At 38.8% G+C, this 18250-nt stretch overlaps 1 protein-coding gene across 1 annotated transcript in view; it reads left to right on the forward strand.

Moving 5' to 3' along the window:
- Positions 1 to 18250, forward strand: part of lpar1 (lysophosphatidic acid receptor 1) — a 41035-nt gene that overhangs the window by 12818 nt on the left and 9967 nt on the right. The window contains exon 2 of the mRNA XM_075455723.1: positions 8294 to 9049. Within this exon, the coding sequence (XP_075311838.1) occupies positions 8311 to 9049 (739 nt within the window). The 5' untranslated portion in view covers positions 8294 to 8310. The remainder of the gene's footprint in view (positions 1 to 8293; positions 9050 to 18250) is intronic.

Here is an 18250-nt window from a genome sequence, read left to right on the forward strand (position 1 = left end):
AAATAAGAATAAGAGTTTCTCAGTGGTTTCTAAAATGTTTTTTGTTTTTTTTAAAGTCAGTCCAAAATGGACTGGATTGCATTTCACTTAGAGGCACTGGTGTCTTAGATGTTAGAAAAGACATAAATTGTTCACTAACTAATCAGTAGGCCTCAGGTAAATATTGGAGAAGTTTAACTCTACAGCAAGTAGCATTTGAAGACTGAGCAGGCTTTGTATAAATTTGTTACGTGCTTTCTTTTTCGCTCATAATTCACTCACATCAAAGTTTAACAGTCGATTTATTTTAGAAACTCTTCCGTGCATTTGTTATTTCAAACCCTAGATCTAAGACTTTACCCAGACATATTGTGCTGATGATCTATAGGGTAATATATATGTATTTTTTGTTTTGATTATTTAAAATATGACCATTTTTGTGAGAATGGCTTACATTTAACAAGCTTCATATGTTCACTTTTTTTTTTGTATTCCAAAACCAGAAGATTATTCTGTCACCCATAAAAAGAGAAGATAACTCCCTGTGAAACTCTAAATCAGTTGGACACTTGTGCTCCTTTAGTGGGCAATGGATTTGTGGTCTTTAGTAATTCCTAAACAGGCTTTAATGCACAAAAGGGGGGAGGGCGGTGAAATGGTTTGAAATTTATGTGAATACAGTCAGTTACCCAGCTTTTCATCAGTTCACTGTGGAATATAGCTCAGAAAAGAATCCCAGAACAGAGAGTAGCCATCTAAATACATGACATACTAATAGTGTTCACAAATCCAGACTAAACTCTCAGCGTGTGAAAGAATAACATATGTTGTAAGTTTCATTCCTCCGTATTAACAAAAACAAAAAAATGCTTATATTGGAGGATGGATGACAGATTGTTGAGGAATTGAAAGCAGACTTGAAATTAGCTCATGTATGAATTAAGGCTTGTAGTCTGGCAGTGCTAGGATGGGACCTTGCTTTTTTATCTCATTAGGCGTCTGACCACATACTCACATATTGTGTTCAAAGTGTGTTCGTCATGTATTGTTTCTGCAAAATTTATTTTCTTATTTTTAAACTGAAAATAGCAAAATGAAAATGCAGTTTTAAAAGATCTACATGACAATGTATGCACATTAAAAGTTATAGCTGTTAATGTGCACATGGAAGGGGGAAAATAAGGTTTCTCTGAAGTGAATTACTGTAAAATTGGAAACCTTTTAGCAAATAAATAATCCCTTCCTGTAAACAGATACGGGACTTTGGATATGGGCTTTTGAGTCCGTTAGTCCAGCAATAATGATGATAATTTTGTATATGACGCAAGCCCGACTGTAATTAAATCTCCTCGCTTGTCTTCACCAAATAGCCTGTAAAGCCTGTTAAATCCCAGAAATCTTCTTAATTGAGGAATTGTTACCAGAAGGACTCCAAGCACACAGATTAAATGGTGTCAGTTCAGCTTTCAACACCAAAAAAGGCGTTTTAGGCATTTTTACATAAACGCTTTGCTGTTCGGAAAACATTTGAGTTTGGTTTTAATTTATTGTATTTCTTTGTCAGGGGTAGAGGGTGTTCATCATCAGGGTCTTTGCCTTTAAGTGGGGAGAAATATTTATTTTTTGACCAGTTCCAGACACTAGTACCCTTCGTAATAAGGCTTGTGCTATTGCTTACACTGCTGATTCTGACAGGGACGATGGTTTTTATTTGACTTTCTTATGCAATTGGACAGAATCTTTTCTGATAAATTGATGTGACATGAAACAATTCAATTTTGGAATTTCACATTTTCAGAGAGGGGGCTTCACGGTTCTTTCAGATGATGTCAGAATGGTCATTCCATCTGCTCCAATGTGAGACTGAGACTGTTGCCACATTTTCTGTTATCTCCAGGTAGCTGGGTGAGTTTAACCCAGCTGCCGTGTGATCAGCATTTTTTACTGAACATTTCTGAAATCGCGCATTAGAAACAAAAGCCATGGGAACGGCTAAATGACTGATGCTCATTAACAGAACAAAACTATCACAACCTACTCAAATACATTTCTGAAGGCCTCCATTTCCGCTGTACGTAGCCAATGAAACTAAGTTTCTTTGTCCTCCTTCATTATCTTATATTTCCATTTAGTAACAAAACTCTGTTTCTTACAATCATGTCACATAGCCTACTGATGCTTGAGCCCCTCTTGTCAGTTTTAGATGCACAGGGTACCCCTTTCACATCAATTTGGATGTGCTGGGAACCAAAAGAACGTTATTATATTGTGCTAGTTTATTTAATGTTTTCAGACTGTATAGGGAGGTTGAAAGGTATTAGGCACCCGGCTACTAAACATAGGACTGATGCTCAAGTCATGCCATGAGATTGCTGCTTTTATCAAATTTCTACTGATCATTTTTACTTTATTTATCTTACCTGGATGTGGATCAATGGACAGAGTGGTAGAAGCCAGCAGGAAGGTTGGCCGTTCCATCTCCAGCTCCTCTACAAGACAAAGTGTCTTTGAGCAACACACTGAATGACACATTGCATCTGACATGCTCACCGGTGTGTGACTGCAAAGAAAAGAGCTTCATACTGTATATAGTGTATAAATATACGATAAGAAGCGTTCCTTAATGGAAGTTAAGATTATTTTAGTTTGAATGGGTGAATTAAAAACACATTCTAAAGAGCTTTGTAGAAACTGGACAAATTTAGAATTATTATTTTGACTTCCTTCACTCTACAAATGTAATAGTTTATTATGTATAGAAGGGGACATGGATGGAAAAATAACTTTGTTTCTGTGCTTTAGAGCACTAATTAGGGTGTCTGAAGTCAGTACTAACTCAAAAACTCATAGAAAACACAACACTGGCATTTTATTAAGAGCTCCCTTGGTTTGAAAATATCTCACTCAAAGGCTTATTTAGATTTGCAAAGTAAACTTACATCACTACCACTACTCAACCCCTCTGCCCTGCCCGCTCACATCCATCCGGCGAGACCAATGAAGCCAGATTTGCTTGGAAATGTTGTGTTGTCAGCTGTACCGAGTGGCATGCATCTTCCATCTACCACCAGCCTCTGGGGTCCTAAGATCCCAGATGACTCCAGCAAGACTGAGTAAAGACTGTGTACGTGCAGCAACCCCTTTTCATTCGACTGTTCCACCAACTTTGACCAGTTCAATGCTAAACTTGTGAAGAAACTGTGTCATATAAAGGGATCAGTTCCACCTCTCCATACCTGAACTTCAGATAAGGGGAATGTAAGTATTGGACAAATAATTTGTCAGGGTTTATATATTCATTTATTTTTCAATTTAGGGACATTTCAACCAATGCCTGTCCCATCACATTTCAGTAAGGCCTCAGGAAAGTGTGCCAACTTGTTTAAAAATGGAGCAATAGGTCTCCTTTAACAGTACTTTGTGAAAAGTATGAAAACTTAATGGTCAGGTTGTAATTATTAAAATGTTACTGCAAAAGACTTTGCAGTAACATATTGATAATGCCATGGTGACACTTCTATGTATATACTTTTCACCTGGGGGGCCTCTTGACCAAGTGTGAGAGTGAAGAGGTGTCCCAATTCACCACCCTCTGATGACAATATGCAGTTTAATTTATAAGTATAAACCAGGTAATAAAAACAAGGCTGATCTACATTTGTTGTGAAGCAATATTTCAAAAGTTCATCTGCAGTTTGCTTGAAAATTGGATGGAAACGGCTATTTTCAACGGGTACTCTCTGGGTACTAATGAAACAAATGAATGGGCTGTTGTCTGTGTTGTTGTGAAATGTTAGCAGCTCATCCCTGTGTGCCAACATTTAGTATTCATTTAGGACTATATCTGATTCTTTTTCACATTTGTTAACAAATGTTTATGTATGTATAAGTTTAAAACTTAACAGACAGACCAAAGATGACTGGTGAGTGTGTCTAAGTTAGGCATATGACATGAATATATGGATGCAGTCTTGCTATCAGTGCTTGAGTAATGACCTCACTTGTATGGATTCCAGGGTGGTCCTTTCATAGCTTGTTAGAAACGTTTGCACACAAAATACACTCTGTGTCCACACAGCCAGACCTTATCACACATCACTAACAAGTATGAAGAGTGTGTCCACACACAGAATTCTGTTCTGTCTTTAACACTCAGGTTGCTCTCACTTATAAAAGTTCAACATTCACTCCCACGCACACTCAAGGATTCTTCAAAAAACAAGTCATCCACATTTTCACTTTTATACTGTGCATATGTACACACCCAGGTGCAGAAATGCTAAATTCCCCTCTTTCTGTGTGCTCTTTCTTGCTCAATCTTTCCCTTTTACAAGACCCAGTCCCCAGCTGTTGCACACAAACACTGACACACACACATACATACACACACACACACACACACACACACACACACACAATGACAGGATCTCCCACTGCAGGCTCCAAGGGTCTGATGAAAGTGTTGGGAATATGCACTGAGAGGTCACTGACACTTCCTCCACTTTCTAGTACTGACGACCCGCCTCCGGCATCTAATGCCCCACTGACTGCTCCCTCCAGACGTTTAATGGCCATAAACCGCACATGACAAGCAGAATAGATGGGCTTTCATCTGCTCTCGTAGTTGTCTCACAGGCCCCGTCACTGTAGATTTATAGTGCATTAGGGTTGCTGCTGTCATTCAGCTGCTCCTTCCGCTGCCACTAATGGCCCCGCTACTGCTTTGTCTGGATTTAAGTGCCGATTAAAATCCTCAAATTTACTTGCAAGTTTGATTATGTCCTTTCTGGAGTTGAAAAAAAAAAAAAAAATTACCTCAAAGAAAGAGAACATGAAAAAACAATTATTAGAAGAAAAAAAAATGCATCACAAATGCTGCAGTTTGTTCAGAATACTCGGCCCTTATGTCTCCATGAATATTGATTATTTTACAAATACTGTATCTAATGAATCTAATCTGATCTAATGTGAGAAACAAAAACAGCTAGAATACCTTTTTTTGTGTAAAGGTCGGTGGAAGGAGTCTTCCACAGGACATATTACATCAGCAAACTAAACTGAATGAATAGGGTTGACAGTCATTTTAAAACTATTGGCAAAACTCCAAGTGCAGAAATTAAGCAGACACATTCGGCTTGTCGTGGACAATTTGCAATAATTCAATTCAACTAACAGAATATACGATTGCTGTTTCAGGGAAATAAATAACATTTTAATTCCACTCCAAGCAAAGGTGGGAGCAGATGTTCCTTATCAGCCATCTTCAGGAAATTAGACATATAACAGAATCTACAAAACTGTTTATTTGATTGATTAAGACTTCCTTTATTCAGCCATTGGTGCTGCCATGCCAAAAACACACGTTTTGGATCAACAATGTGAGCATTTATCACGCAGCCAATATCCCACGTCAGTCTGTGTGGTTCATGCAGCACTGCTTTCAGAGAACATTCATAATCGGCTAGATTTTAATGTTACAGAAAGGAGTACTAAATAATAAAATACAGTCAATCCCTTATTTTTGTAATGTGTGGGTTTTTCCAACACTACAAATTAGTCCAATAAGAAACAAAAAAAAAGTCGTCACAGCTTTACAACTCAGTTTTGCAAGTGAAGAAATTCTTCTGTGTGATAAACAAAGCCTTAAAGGTAGGGTAGGAGATCCTGGATTTTGAGTCAAGCGAAGCTGCATTTTGAAAATACACAGGTAAAAAGTCCCAACCCTTTTCTTCACTTTCCCCCCGAAGGCACGCCTCTAGAGTACATGAACGCGCACGAGCACGAAGGTGCACGAGCGCTGTTCTGACAGCAAGCATCGATCGTTGCCGTATTTAGTATTTAGTTTATGCTAACTATACGTTTAATAATGCTAGGTGCTAGCCAAGCTGGCTCTAGTTTAGCTTCCTGCCAAGCTTCTGGACGTAATTCGTTCACGGAGCAGGGTACGCGCACAGGGGGGGGGGGGGGGGAGAGAGGGGGAGCAGATTGCATTTTGATAGACGGCATCAATACTGTTTTTCCTAGATTGTACGTTCTAGAGGCCACTAAAACTTTTCATATTTGTGTCAAAACTTTTAATTAATTGGTTGCAATGGGGGTGTGAAGAGTATTTCAAGCAGTATGTAAAAAAATGTTCCAGAAAAAGATCCCCTACCCCGCCTTTAAAGGATCTGGATGATCACAGCAAAACAAATAAAAAGAGGTTTTCAAAAAAACATTCGTCCCCCTCTTGTTTCTTAAGTTCCTTCCTCTCGTCCCTTTTTCTTTGCCTCTATCTCACTTACACACAAACAAACACACACAAATACACTTTAGTCCAGCCCTGAGGTCCTTTTTCCGGTCTGGAGTGTATGAGTGAGACTAACCAGCATCTGTGCAGGACTGGAGCTTATTACACACACACAAACACACACACACACACACGCACACACACATACACGCATGTGTTCCTGTGAGTGTTGTTTATTTGTTAGTGTGTGAGTTGACTGTGTGCATCTTGGACTCCTTAGATGCACTTTTTTAGGCAGAAACGTGTATAAATCTCAACCTGATGGGAAAAAAACTAAACATTTCTAGCTTTTTTCACACCACACTGAGGTTCCTTGACACAAAATGCAAGCACGCACACAGTCACGCTGACACAGCTTCTCGCACATGGCAGGCATGCATGCACAAAAACACACCAAACCCTTATGTAGAGCTGCTGTAAACTGTGACTTGTCGACAAAACTAATTCTGTCTCCTTTTCTCCTTTTTCTGCTTCTCACTTCACGATGGCTGCTTTTCACATGTGAAACTCTAAAGTTGACACACATACAAACTGTTACCAAACAAGCTGAGTCAAAATCCAAAAGGGATTTTGATTTTTTTCATCGTTTCAGGACTGGCTTGTGTACACGTTTTTAATAAAGCAGGGCTTTGTCCTAAATATTATGAAAGAGTAACGTATGCATTAACTCAGACTTGACTAAAGCTTAGGAAAAAGGTCAGAGAAGCCAACAGAGTCCACTCCGTTTAGTATAGACAGATTTTGTTTTGGCACATCCATCTTAATCAAATTAGAATTGAATACCGTTTTAAAATGGAAGTTATAGTAAACGTTTAGCCATAAAATATCCATTTGATCATTTCACTGAGATATTGGTGACTTCTGTATATGTACGATGATGAAGAACCTTTCTGCTGTGCAAACAGTGGTTCCTTTTCACTAGTAAACTTAAAATATCTTTGCATGTAGTCTTAGTGCAGAATATTTTCAATTCTAACAACTCAATTTGGGTATGAACATTTTAGGGTGAATTCTGGGATAGTTGAGTTTTTAGTTTTTATTGACACATTATTGCAAGTTGAATTTTAATTTCTTTTTGGGCCAAATACTTTGAATTATCTGCCCACCTAAACAATCAACTGAAAAGTTTTCCCATTGTTTTTCTTTGAAAATGGAAATGTCACTAATAGTTTGTGTGTGATGGATAGCAAATGGTCCATTTGTCAAATAGAACCAAACAACAAAATGCTTAGCAACAATAAAAACTGCTAATGAAATCTAGTGTTTGATTAATTAACTGAATAATTCTGAAAGGGAAAATAGACTTTTGCAGGACAACTTTTTCCCTAAAAAGAAAGGCATTAAGATTAGAATACAACATAAGAACAAAGCATCATTGTCAGAGTCATAATGAAAGACTATTGCAGTGGGTTGGAATGACCTCCTGTACTAGTTTTTACTGCAGCAAAGCTGAAGAAGCCTCTGGCTGAAGATACTCATTTTTAACAATTTGTTCTGTAGAGGTTGAGCTGTATTGTACATTATGCTGAAAATCACAAGCTCATCCTTCTTTACACAATCAGCTCCAGGGGGGTGTAGAGTAGTACCTAGCATAGAGTCAGTCTTCTTTATTACTTTGTTCAGTTTCTTTGAGTCACTGGCACTTGTCAAATCAAAGAACAACACCACAGTGCTGCTGCTTTGTACAGATGAAAGTGGGCTCACTGAAGCAGGTAGACAATGGCATCTTCAATTCCAATCCAGTGATGATAAGCAAACTGCAGTGAGTCCTGTAACGTACTTGCTTGCTTTCTTAGATTGGGCAGTAATAGTTTTCTCAGGACTTGCATGATGTGGGATCTTAGCTTGTGTGAACTCTATAAGTTTTGTTTTGAATTGATAGAAAGCTTTTCATGCCTCAACTTGTAAAGAAATGGTCCAGTACCCCAATAATATGAAAATAAAAGATAAGAGTGTCACCCAAAGAAGAAATGTCAATAAGAAAAAAAAAAGTTTCTAAAAAGTTTAATTTTGTTCTAATTTCAGTAACCACCACTAGCACCATGGATGAGGAACAGTGCTACTACAATGAGACCATCGCCTTCTTCTACAACCGCAGTGGCAAATACCTCGCCACTGACTGGAATACTGTCAGCAGGCTGGTGATGGGCCTGGGCATCACCGTGTGTATATTCATCATGCTCGCCAACCTTCTAGTGATGATTGCCATCTATGTCAACAGGAGATTCCACTTCCCCATTTACTACCTGATGGCCAACCTGGCAGCTGCTGACTTCTTTGCTGGATTGGCCTACTTCTACTTGATGTTCAACACGGGACCAAACACAAGGCGTCTGACTGTTTCAACATGGCTTCTGCGTCAAGGCTTGATCGATACTAGCCTGACAGCATCTGTGGCCAACCTGCTGGCCATCGCCATAGAGCGTCACATCACTGTGTTTCGCATGCAGCTCCATACACGCATGAGCAACCGACGTGTAGTGGTAGTGATCGTCATAATCTGGACCATGTCCATTGTGATGGGGGCCATCCCCAGCGTAGGCTGGAACTGTATCTGTAGCCTTAAATCTTGCTCCAGCATGGCGCCCCTTTATTGCAACTCCTACCTGGTCTTCTGGGCAGTGTTTAACTTGGTGACATTTGTTGTCATGGTGACACTGTATGCCCATATTTTTGTCTATGTGCGGCAGAGGACCATGAGGATGTCACGGCACAGCTCAGGACCACGACGCAACCGAGATACAATGATGTCTTTGCTGAAGACTGTGGTGATTGTACTGGGTAAGAATGATCTGTCATTTCCTTCTATCGATCTTGCTTCCTTTTTGGTATGGTTTGAGTCCACTTGTGTCTAAAGAGGCGGGGGTAACTGCAAGACAATTCAAGCTCTGCTGGGTGGCCACCATCATTTTGGGATAAAACATCTCTATCCTGATTGATTGACCTCTTCCAGAATGACAATGACCTTATCTATCAAGCAAGAGTGGTTTCATGAAGTGTGAAATCGATGGAAAAAAAATTTCAAATCTGGTTTGGTATTTTCAGTCCGATCCCCACTTTATAACCTTTGTCGAATCATTGGACTTAAAGGTTAGATAGCACTCTTTACCACAATCATCAATGCACAAAATGAGAGAATATAATTTGGAAGAATCATGTTGCATCCCTTCAGCAGACTTCTATAAACTCACTGAATTAGTGTCAAGATGCACTGAAGCTGTTGTGGTTTCATAAATAAGCCCAAAACCTTACTAATATTCTTTTTTCATTTAGGTTGCAAGCTATCAAGCAACCTATATACAAATATATATCCTTCTGTTTATTAAGCAATCTATGTATGATGCACATATCTCTGTCTAGCAAGACTGTTTATCTTGTAGTGAATACAACTTCTGAAGTCATTGCAGCACTAAATTAATGTGTTGACGGGCTCATCTGAAAAACTGCAGCATTCAGCCATAGCACTGTCACGTTGGTTGTGGTGTGGCGTGGAGAAGGAGGACTCGGATGCAGATATTTAAAAAAAAAGAAAGATTACACTTGACTTACAAAATACAAAAATACAGAATAAAAAAACCTAAACTATGGAAAAACTTTTCAAAACAAAACCTGACCATGACTGTGAAAACATGAAGATACCTGACATGGACAAACCTGACTTGACAAGGCGTGCTGGGACATGGCATCAGTGACAGTGAGGCATTTCGAAAAACCTGGAAAATAAATAAATACTGAGAAGGTTGATTGGAGAAACACAGGTGACGTTAGTGAAGCTGATAGCAGGGCAAGAGAAACTAAGGAAAACATGGCAAAAACTAAAGACGAACCAGGAACTTAAAACCTAACAAAACTGACAGACATGACAAGCACAGGGTCCGCCTAGCACAGCTCCAGGCTTCCCATGCGGTGCATGATCTCATCCATCGCTGTCTTCTTCAGATTATGCCAGGAGGTTGTGATTCAGCACAAGCTGTTTACATACAAGATTTTTTTAGTGCAACCCGAAAATATTTTCCCAATCGCTGAATTCTGGTTACATTTTGCAATGCCAATTAGGCACAATAAAATAAAATACCTTGTTGTCACGGCTAAAGTGGGATAGATATCTGCCACAGCTACAATAATGAGAACACTGTGTATACCGCCTGTGCAGTCTTAAAACTGACTTTTAAGAAAGATTATTCCTGCCAGCATTCTAATCATCACAACGCTATCCCTTTTTGCTAAGTCCCTGGATGCCTGTGTTTTCTTGTGAAGAATTGTGAAATATTCTTTTGTCAGTGAAGCATTCTGAGATGAATACAGCAGTCAGCGAAGTGAAAATAAGAGCCAGAATGTTTAACTGCACTATTGCAGTTGTTTTTGTGCCTGATCATGTGGTACAGTGTAAAAAAGAAAAAAAGCTCTCTTGTGATAAATGGGGTCTGTTTTATGTGTAAAGTTCAGCAGTGTGTGCAGCCTGACAGTTTTATGTCTCAGCATTCAGCAGAGATATGTTTACCACTTTTCAAGGGTCCAGACGTCTTCGGTGTAATCAACGGTGTACCTAACAGTGTTATTTTTTATTTTCATTTTCTTGCATGGCCAGTTATTATAGCCAGCTCAGCCAGTGGTAAGTTAGAGGGAGAATTGTGGGAAAAGTGCTTCTCTGTGCCTGAAAACAGGATATGTTGGTCCTAGACAAAACATACCAAAGGATTCCATGTGATTTGTCTCCTATGTGCCGTGTTATCTCATTCTGTTGCATTTGTTGTCTTTACTCCGCACTTAATTCAGAGCAGTGGACAGGAGAATCTTCTCAGTATTCCACAATATGTGTAAAAGTGGGAACATATGCGCTCTGTTGCTTAGAGAAACTGTTGCTTCTCCATCTTTGTAGTGTGTTGAACATACCACCAGAGAAAGGGCAGAATCATCTGTTAATATTTGCTGTCATCCTGAAAATCCCCAATTAATAATGCAAACATGTTTCAAATACAGTTGTGCTTCAGCACCTGAGAACAGTTTGGGATTTCTTAGAAATCAACCAAGCTACAGCTGGCCAGAAAAATTTGTTGGATAAACAGAATTTTCAAAATGATCATTTTATAAATTTGGTCCGATCTTCATCAATTATAGATAAACACAATCAGACTAAAGTTACATACAAATTTCTGGACTTTTATATGTTTTCAATGAACACAGATGGAAGGAATGAGTGAAACTGTTAGAATTAAGTACCGCCAGAACCTCAATAAGCAACACCAACCGTCATCAGATGCTTCCTGTCTATTTGAGCCTATTACAGTGATGAGGGGGGAAATGGGGTCATTCCTCACCACAGTTTTTCTCAGTTCAACAATATTTTGTAGTTGTCTTTATTAATCAGCTCTATTTTAGTCATTCCTACCTTAAAGACATGGTTGGTAATCCTGTTCAGAAACACATTTTGTAATACTGGGTTAAATGGTCCGTCTATCCTGAGAGAAATCTATACAAGATGTATTTAGAAAAAGGGACGAAAATAATCAGACCTCTGTGGCAGCGGCAGGACTGAGAAAAAGCTGACCAATCCAAGATCAGCGGGACGCTGATCTCGGATTGGAGCGCCTACAAAAAACCAATCAGATGCCTCTGCTTTCTGCCTACGCCCCCCTCTGTTGGCTCCCTGCTCCGTGTGCGCACGCGGTTCTACCGGCTTTGGATGAAGCACTGACGGAATGGGGGGGGGGGGGGGGGGGGGCTTAGAGGAGGGGACACTTTCGAATCTTGCTAGCTCTCTTGCTAGCTCTGTAGGATTACCTACCATAGCTTTAACTGGATCCAGGATGGTACTCTGCCCATGCAAATCCAAAACCAATTGAAATGTTCTTCTTTTTCATTCATTTTTTTGATGATAAACACATCATTTAGAGGACTTTTTACACCTTCACAGCAGCACTGAAACTTCTCCTTTAAAATATGTTCACAAAAATCTGTATTCATTGTCTCCTAAATGACTGCAAAATGTCCCTGCTCTGAGATTACAAAGCAGTCTTTACAGAATTCGCCGCTCTAACCAATGGTGCTGACCTCACTCAGCTGATTGCACGACACCGGTTTTAAGGGTGTAACGACACAAAGATATGGGACTGAGCTTCCTTTTTTAGGCATGTGTGAGTTGTTGTGTAAAAGATGTTTTAGAGATTCTTTTAGAGTTACTGCTGTAACTGTTGGTTCTTTGCTTGTTTCTTTTTTGAGAGTCCATGTCGTTACAAAAGTTTCAACCTTTGTCGCTCTGCATATCATTAACATGGTTGATGCAGGGTTCGTGTCAACCAGTTTCTTTTGAAGATTAGACTTTGCCATTAACAACACTTTACATGCTATTATTTATAGGGAGGGTCACGTGAACAAAACCACAGCTCTATTTTCCTTTACCGTACAACTGACTCCAAGTAGCTTCAGAGATGTGATCAGCACAAAGGTTCACACACATTTTTCAGTTTAGACTGAAAGAAATTAAATATGACAACTGTTGGTGTGTCATATATGATGACCGAACCACATTACATGAGTAATTCATGTATAAAAGCCTGTTTTTTAAACTTTTTTGTGGCATTTCGTAGTTTGAATATGCCTGCATTCAGTAGCACTCGTGATAGCTGTGGAAATATTTAATCACTCTCTCATGTGGAGAAAATGGATATATGATGTTTACAGTTCTACTTTACTTCATTCATTTGGTATTCAACTTTCAACTTGAATCTTGAAGCCAAAATGTCACCGGTAAAGTAGGTCTTCTGAGTGTGGGTGTGATGTGTTTTTGTTCGGTCTGGAATCCACTGCAGTTTCTGAGTGAGGTCATTTTGAATCACTGAAAGGATATTGAATATTAGGACCCTCCCTTCTATCACTTGCCTCTTTGAACTAAATTAATTCAAGTTCTGATTCACATGCCTGAAACAGTTTCTTTCTAGACATCTTTTAAAATCCTTATTTGTCTGTTTATGAATAACTCAGCTAAAGTCAAGCAAAATGTGACATAAGTTGTCAAATTTCCATTGTCACTAAGTTCTCATTTTAGCTAGTTTTTTTTCTCAGGGAAACACTGTCATGAATTCAGCCTTTCCTGCATGCACAAAAAGTAAATCCCACCATCATTCCTTGTCCAGCTTCTCTCAATATCTGGCCAGATGATTATAATTGCTCGCCTGCTGCCCTCCATCCATTTGTCCCCTCAGGATACTGGAAAACTGGAGAAAAAAAAACAAAACAACATTTCTTACACACATGTGCATAAACAGGCGGATACAGTGTGAAGACACTGAGTCTCCCACAGTCACATAAAACTCCAAGCTTAATAAAGAACGGTGGGACACAAGTTTGGTTCCATTCACATAAACTCTGAGATGGGAAAACAATTAAGTCCCCTCCCCTGCAATTTACACATAGCATTAAAACATACACGTTTAAATAAATGTATCATTGTTTTTCATTGTCCACAAGTATAGCCATGAAGCAACACTTTTACAAACAGAATAAGAGAGAACTGTTAAACACAGCACTACATGGTGGTGACACGTACAATGTTGACATAACAGACAAAATGTCAATGAGAAGTCAGCTATTGGCTCAGATTGGTCTTCATGGACAGTATAAAGACTCAATCCACAATGAAGGCACAATACCTAGGCTTATTCTTACTTTTTCTCTCAGTCACTGTTTGATTGGCACTGGCACGAGAGAGTCTCAATACCTTTTCGTAACAAAAGCATCACATAGTAACACTGGCAGTAATGTGCCAAAATAGCAAAAAAATTACCTGCAGTGAAGTGAAAAAGAAGATTTAAATGTAAATGATTCAGCTACAAGAAAAAATGGATCAACTTCACAATTTTTTTTACAGGAAATGAAAGGCATGTCAGGTTTTGGCTCATGTAAGGGTCTTCTGTCAATGATTTGATCATCTTAAAGCTCATGATGTCGTATGAGGTCACATTGTCAGACAGTGTGGAGCGCCAGGCCATACCATCCCCAAACACATGCAAACAGATGGCATATCACTGACTTCCATTTGTTTCAGAATCTCAGTGTATAACTTACCCCAAGGACTCACTGACTTTAATGTCTAGATTTCAAAAGGAGGACAGAAAGTAATGGTTACATCCTGGCAAACATCCCTCCCACATACACGCATTGCTGTGATTTTGCAGCTACAATGCATGTGTGTTTCCTGGCAAACTGAGAGCAGAACCAATCAGGGCTATGCACCAGCCAAACTCTCCAATCCGCTGTCAGCACGGAAACATGCCTGGCATGTAGCTCGCAATGTCACCTGTTTTCATGTGTTTAGTGTGTGAGTGTGTGTCTGTCTGTGTCAGGAAATTATTGTGCACAGTGCAGCTTTTCTAATCACTCACAATAGCTGCATCTGTCCATGTGAATCCTGTTTCAGCAGCATCAGTTGCTCGATCTGGCAAAATTCGTAACTATCCTTGAACATATGACAGAAAGTGGTCACAGGAAATCCAGTGTCTTGGGGCCTGACCAGTACATGAGAAATTCAAAACTACAGTCTGTCTTTATTGTTAAGCTGTTGTGCAGAATTGTCAGATAGTAAAAAAAGCACTTTTACAGCAATGACTGAACTTCCAGCACTCTTGCACATAACTGCAACATAAAATATGTTCCGCTCATCCTACTTGATTCCTGTCCTTAGAGACAATCAAATCAAACCAAAAAAGCTCATCAAGCCTTATTGAAAAGTTATAATGTACATCATTTGCTCAACTTTGGTGAACAGTTTCAGTTTGCATCGTCTCCTGTAACCTTGTCACCATAAAAAGATTTCCAGTTGGAAGCTTTAAAGGCGAATTAGCGGCAATAAGAAACGCTGGAACAGCATTAGCAGGAAACTTAATACAGCTCAGATGCTTTTATGTTTGAGAGAACAATTAAGATGAACACGTGAGAAAAATCATAACATTAATGTTGTATTAAATGGCAGCACAGTTTAGAGTGAGTTCATTTTATGTGGATGATTTAAATTCAGCACAGTAATGGTGGAACCACAAAAAGTGAAATTCACTTATGAAAAAGTTTTGACATAATGGATCACATGACTATTGTTGAATAAATGCTGACCATAGTATCATAAAAGATAAATCATACAAATTATACAACTTATATGGTTGTATTTGTTCATGTGTATGACGAATGTGTTGAATTCAAAATGTCCTACTATTAAGCCATTACTTTAGGTCAACTGTTAAATGGTTCCCGAAACAAAAACAAATTACAAGACTCCTACAATTTTTTTCATTTAATCAAAAACGTTTTTCTCTTTTTCAGTTCTATTGTGAAAGATTGTTGTGACGTTCAGACCGAAGGTTTTTTGGAACGCAAAAATTTGCCCCCGCGTTGGTGGTTACCTCTATAATTATCCACATTTATTTATGTAATCAGCAATGAGCAGCTTTGAACCTGTCACATAATGTAGTTTTAAGATTTTTTTAAAGGTCTACTTTAGGATTTGTTCTGACATAATGTAGTTTTAAGATTTTTTTAAAGGCCTACTTTAGGATCTGTTCTGACATAATGTAGTTTTAAGATTTTTTTAAAAGGTCTACTTTAGGATTTGTTCTGACATCTTCAGGGTAGCTTTAGCAGGTGTTAAGATGGCCGAGTGTCAGTGATAATTAACTCCACAGAGATCAGCCTCACCTTGGCAAGTCGTTTTATCATCTCCCATTAGTTGTTATATGCTTAAGTGGTTAAACATGAGACAGAATGTGTATTCGTTTTATAGGACAGGCAGTTGGACCGTGATAAATCAAACTAATACTAACTAATAGATAAAATTCAGTACCAGTTAAATATTTTTATAATTCATCTTTTCTCCAAGTCTCCTCTTTTTCAGTTCTGTCTTAATACAACGGCCTTAATCATATAGCTCTGGGATCCCACAGACAGCTACATTAAGTTTGTCCTCCATTGTTTGTTAGATCCAAACCATTCGTTCATAAATAGATATTTTCATTCTTGCTCCCAATAACATCAGAAGAATCTCATACTGCTGTGACAAAACATCATGTAAATTATTTGCTCAAGTCGATCTCACAGATGCATTGCTGCGTCCACTCTCTTAGCGTGGCTCAAAATTGCGTCTAATCATGAGAGTCCATCGATGACATGTGTGATTTAGCATTTTAGTCAAGTTTGTTTGGAAACACTAATCAATGTAAGCAGTTACTATGACATTAAGTTGTCTAGTGATACTGGTACTGGCTCCCAAAGTCCAGTTTTTGGTAAGGTTTTAATCATTCACGGCCATGGCTGTTTGTAACTGGTTGTAGTTTCCTGTGTCACTATGAAGCAAATACCAAAGCCTGAGGGAGTTCATATCCCTAAGTCACTGAGCCTAGTGGCACCTTATAGATAACAGAAGGAAAAAAAAAATATCCACACACAGGAAACAGCATCTGCAAGAAAGAAGCAGGCTGGTATTGTTGTAAAGTTGAGTCTGAAGGACCGAAGTACAGCTTTAAAGCAAGTTTGAAAATGTCTCAGAATTCTGCTGCTGGATTTTGTCCTTCTGAAAAAGTCAGAAGTTCAAACCAGAAGTCTCAGCTCTTGGAAGTGTGTCACTGCTGTTGGCTGACAACTCTGCAGATGTATTATGGGCTTTTTATGCTGACAGAACAGAGAGAGGGGAAGAAAAAAAAAAACTCCATTACTGCCATTTAAAATAACTCACTGTACTTCTCTGACCATTAGATCAGAGACACCACTACCAGACTCCATCCCTGAGCACACCACAGGTCTCTTTATCAATAACTGTAAACACTCAGCTACTGAATGTGAACTTTTATCTAATCGGTAGTTTGTGTATGGAAGCCCTGATGTGGGAACGACAAGAGAGGAAAAATAAATCCTCCTGTGGACAAATGGGAAGCCACTGAGCCATTTCAGAAAACATATATTGCGATCTTGGTCACAACCACAGATGATGGTTTGGTTAGAAAACCATTTTAGAGAAGTAAACAGAGAAAGCAAGAGATACATGAGAAGGATGCAATTAAGAGACAGACCCAGCTTGACTATGGTAGGAAAGAAAAAAAGATTGATTATTTCGGGGGTAAATATGAAAAAACAGCACAAGACACGAAGAAAGAATTGTGAGACAGAGTGAGGAAAGGGACAGGAAGCTGGCAGGCGAAAAGTGAGAAGGAGATTAACCGAAAGAGAGTGAGATGGAGAATGAGAGCAGTAATTTAATATTGGGTGTTTATTCATTCTCAAGGGTCAGGGAGAGTTGCCATTAGTGGAAACCTAAGCCGACGTGATGACACGTGAGAAATGATAGTAATGCTTAAAAAAAGAAAACAAGATAGCAGAATGTGAAGTTGTTAAATGAGTAAAGCGTGTTCCTACACATGGAATACATCAACACAATGTGGAGACTCTCAGAAGTGTGAAACAAAGCTCTTCAGGATCAAAGACTCAAAAGGCCAGTAGGTTAAAACTTTAACTTTACTTAGAGAAATATTGATGTCACTTTTGACCGTCTGTGTCTGATAATGTCATACAAGATAGACAGAAATGGCCAGAACTGTTCCTTCTCCATTGTCTCAGGTTGTCATGGTAAAAATAAGAAAATAAAGATCTACAAAAGAATAAGAAAATAAATGAGGGTACATATATACAGAAATAAATTAAAAATTGTATAAAAATCTAAATTAATTTGTTTTTCAAATCAAATCAAACTTTATTTATATAGCACTTTTAATTGTGTGTGTGTGTATCCAAACAAAGGCTCTTTCCTAACTCTAATGCTGCGTGTACACCAAGAGCGATCTACGCTACCTGAGCGCCGGAAATCATTATTTCTCTATGGAGGGTGAGCTACCTGGGCTACCAGAGCGGATTCAAGCGATTAAACTCAAGCTAACATTATGGTAATGAGCTATGACGCGTTTCTGCGAAAACCAATGACAATCCACAGATTGTAGGGGTCCGACA

Source organism: Odontesthes bonariensis, chromosome 22 (assembly GCF_027942865.1).
Source record: "Odontesthes bonariensis isolate fOdoBon6 chromosome 22, fOdoBon6.hap1, whole genome shotgun sequence".
In the NCBI taxonomy this organism is placed as follows: Eukaryota; Metazoa; Chordata; class Actinopteri; order Atheriniformes; family Atherinopsidae; genus Odontesthes; species Odontesthes bonariensis.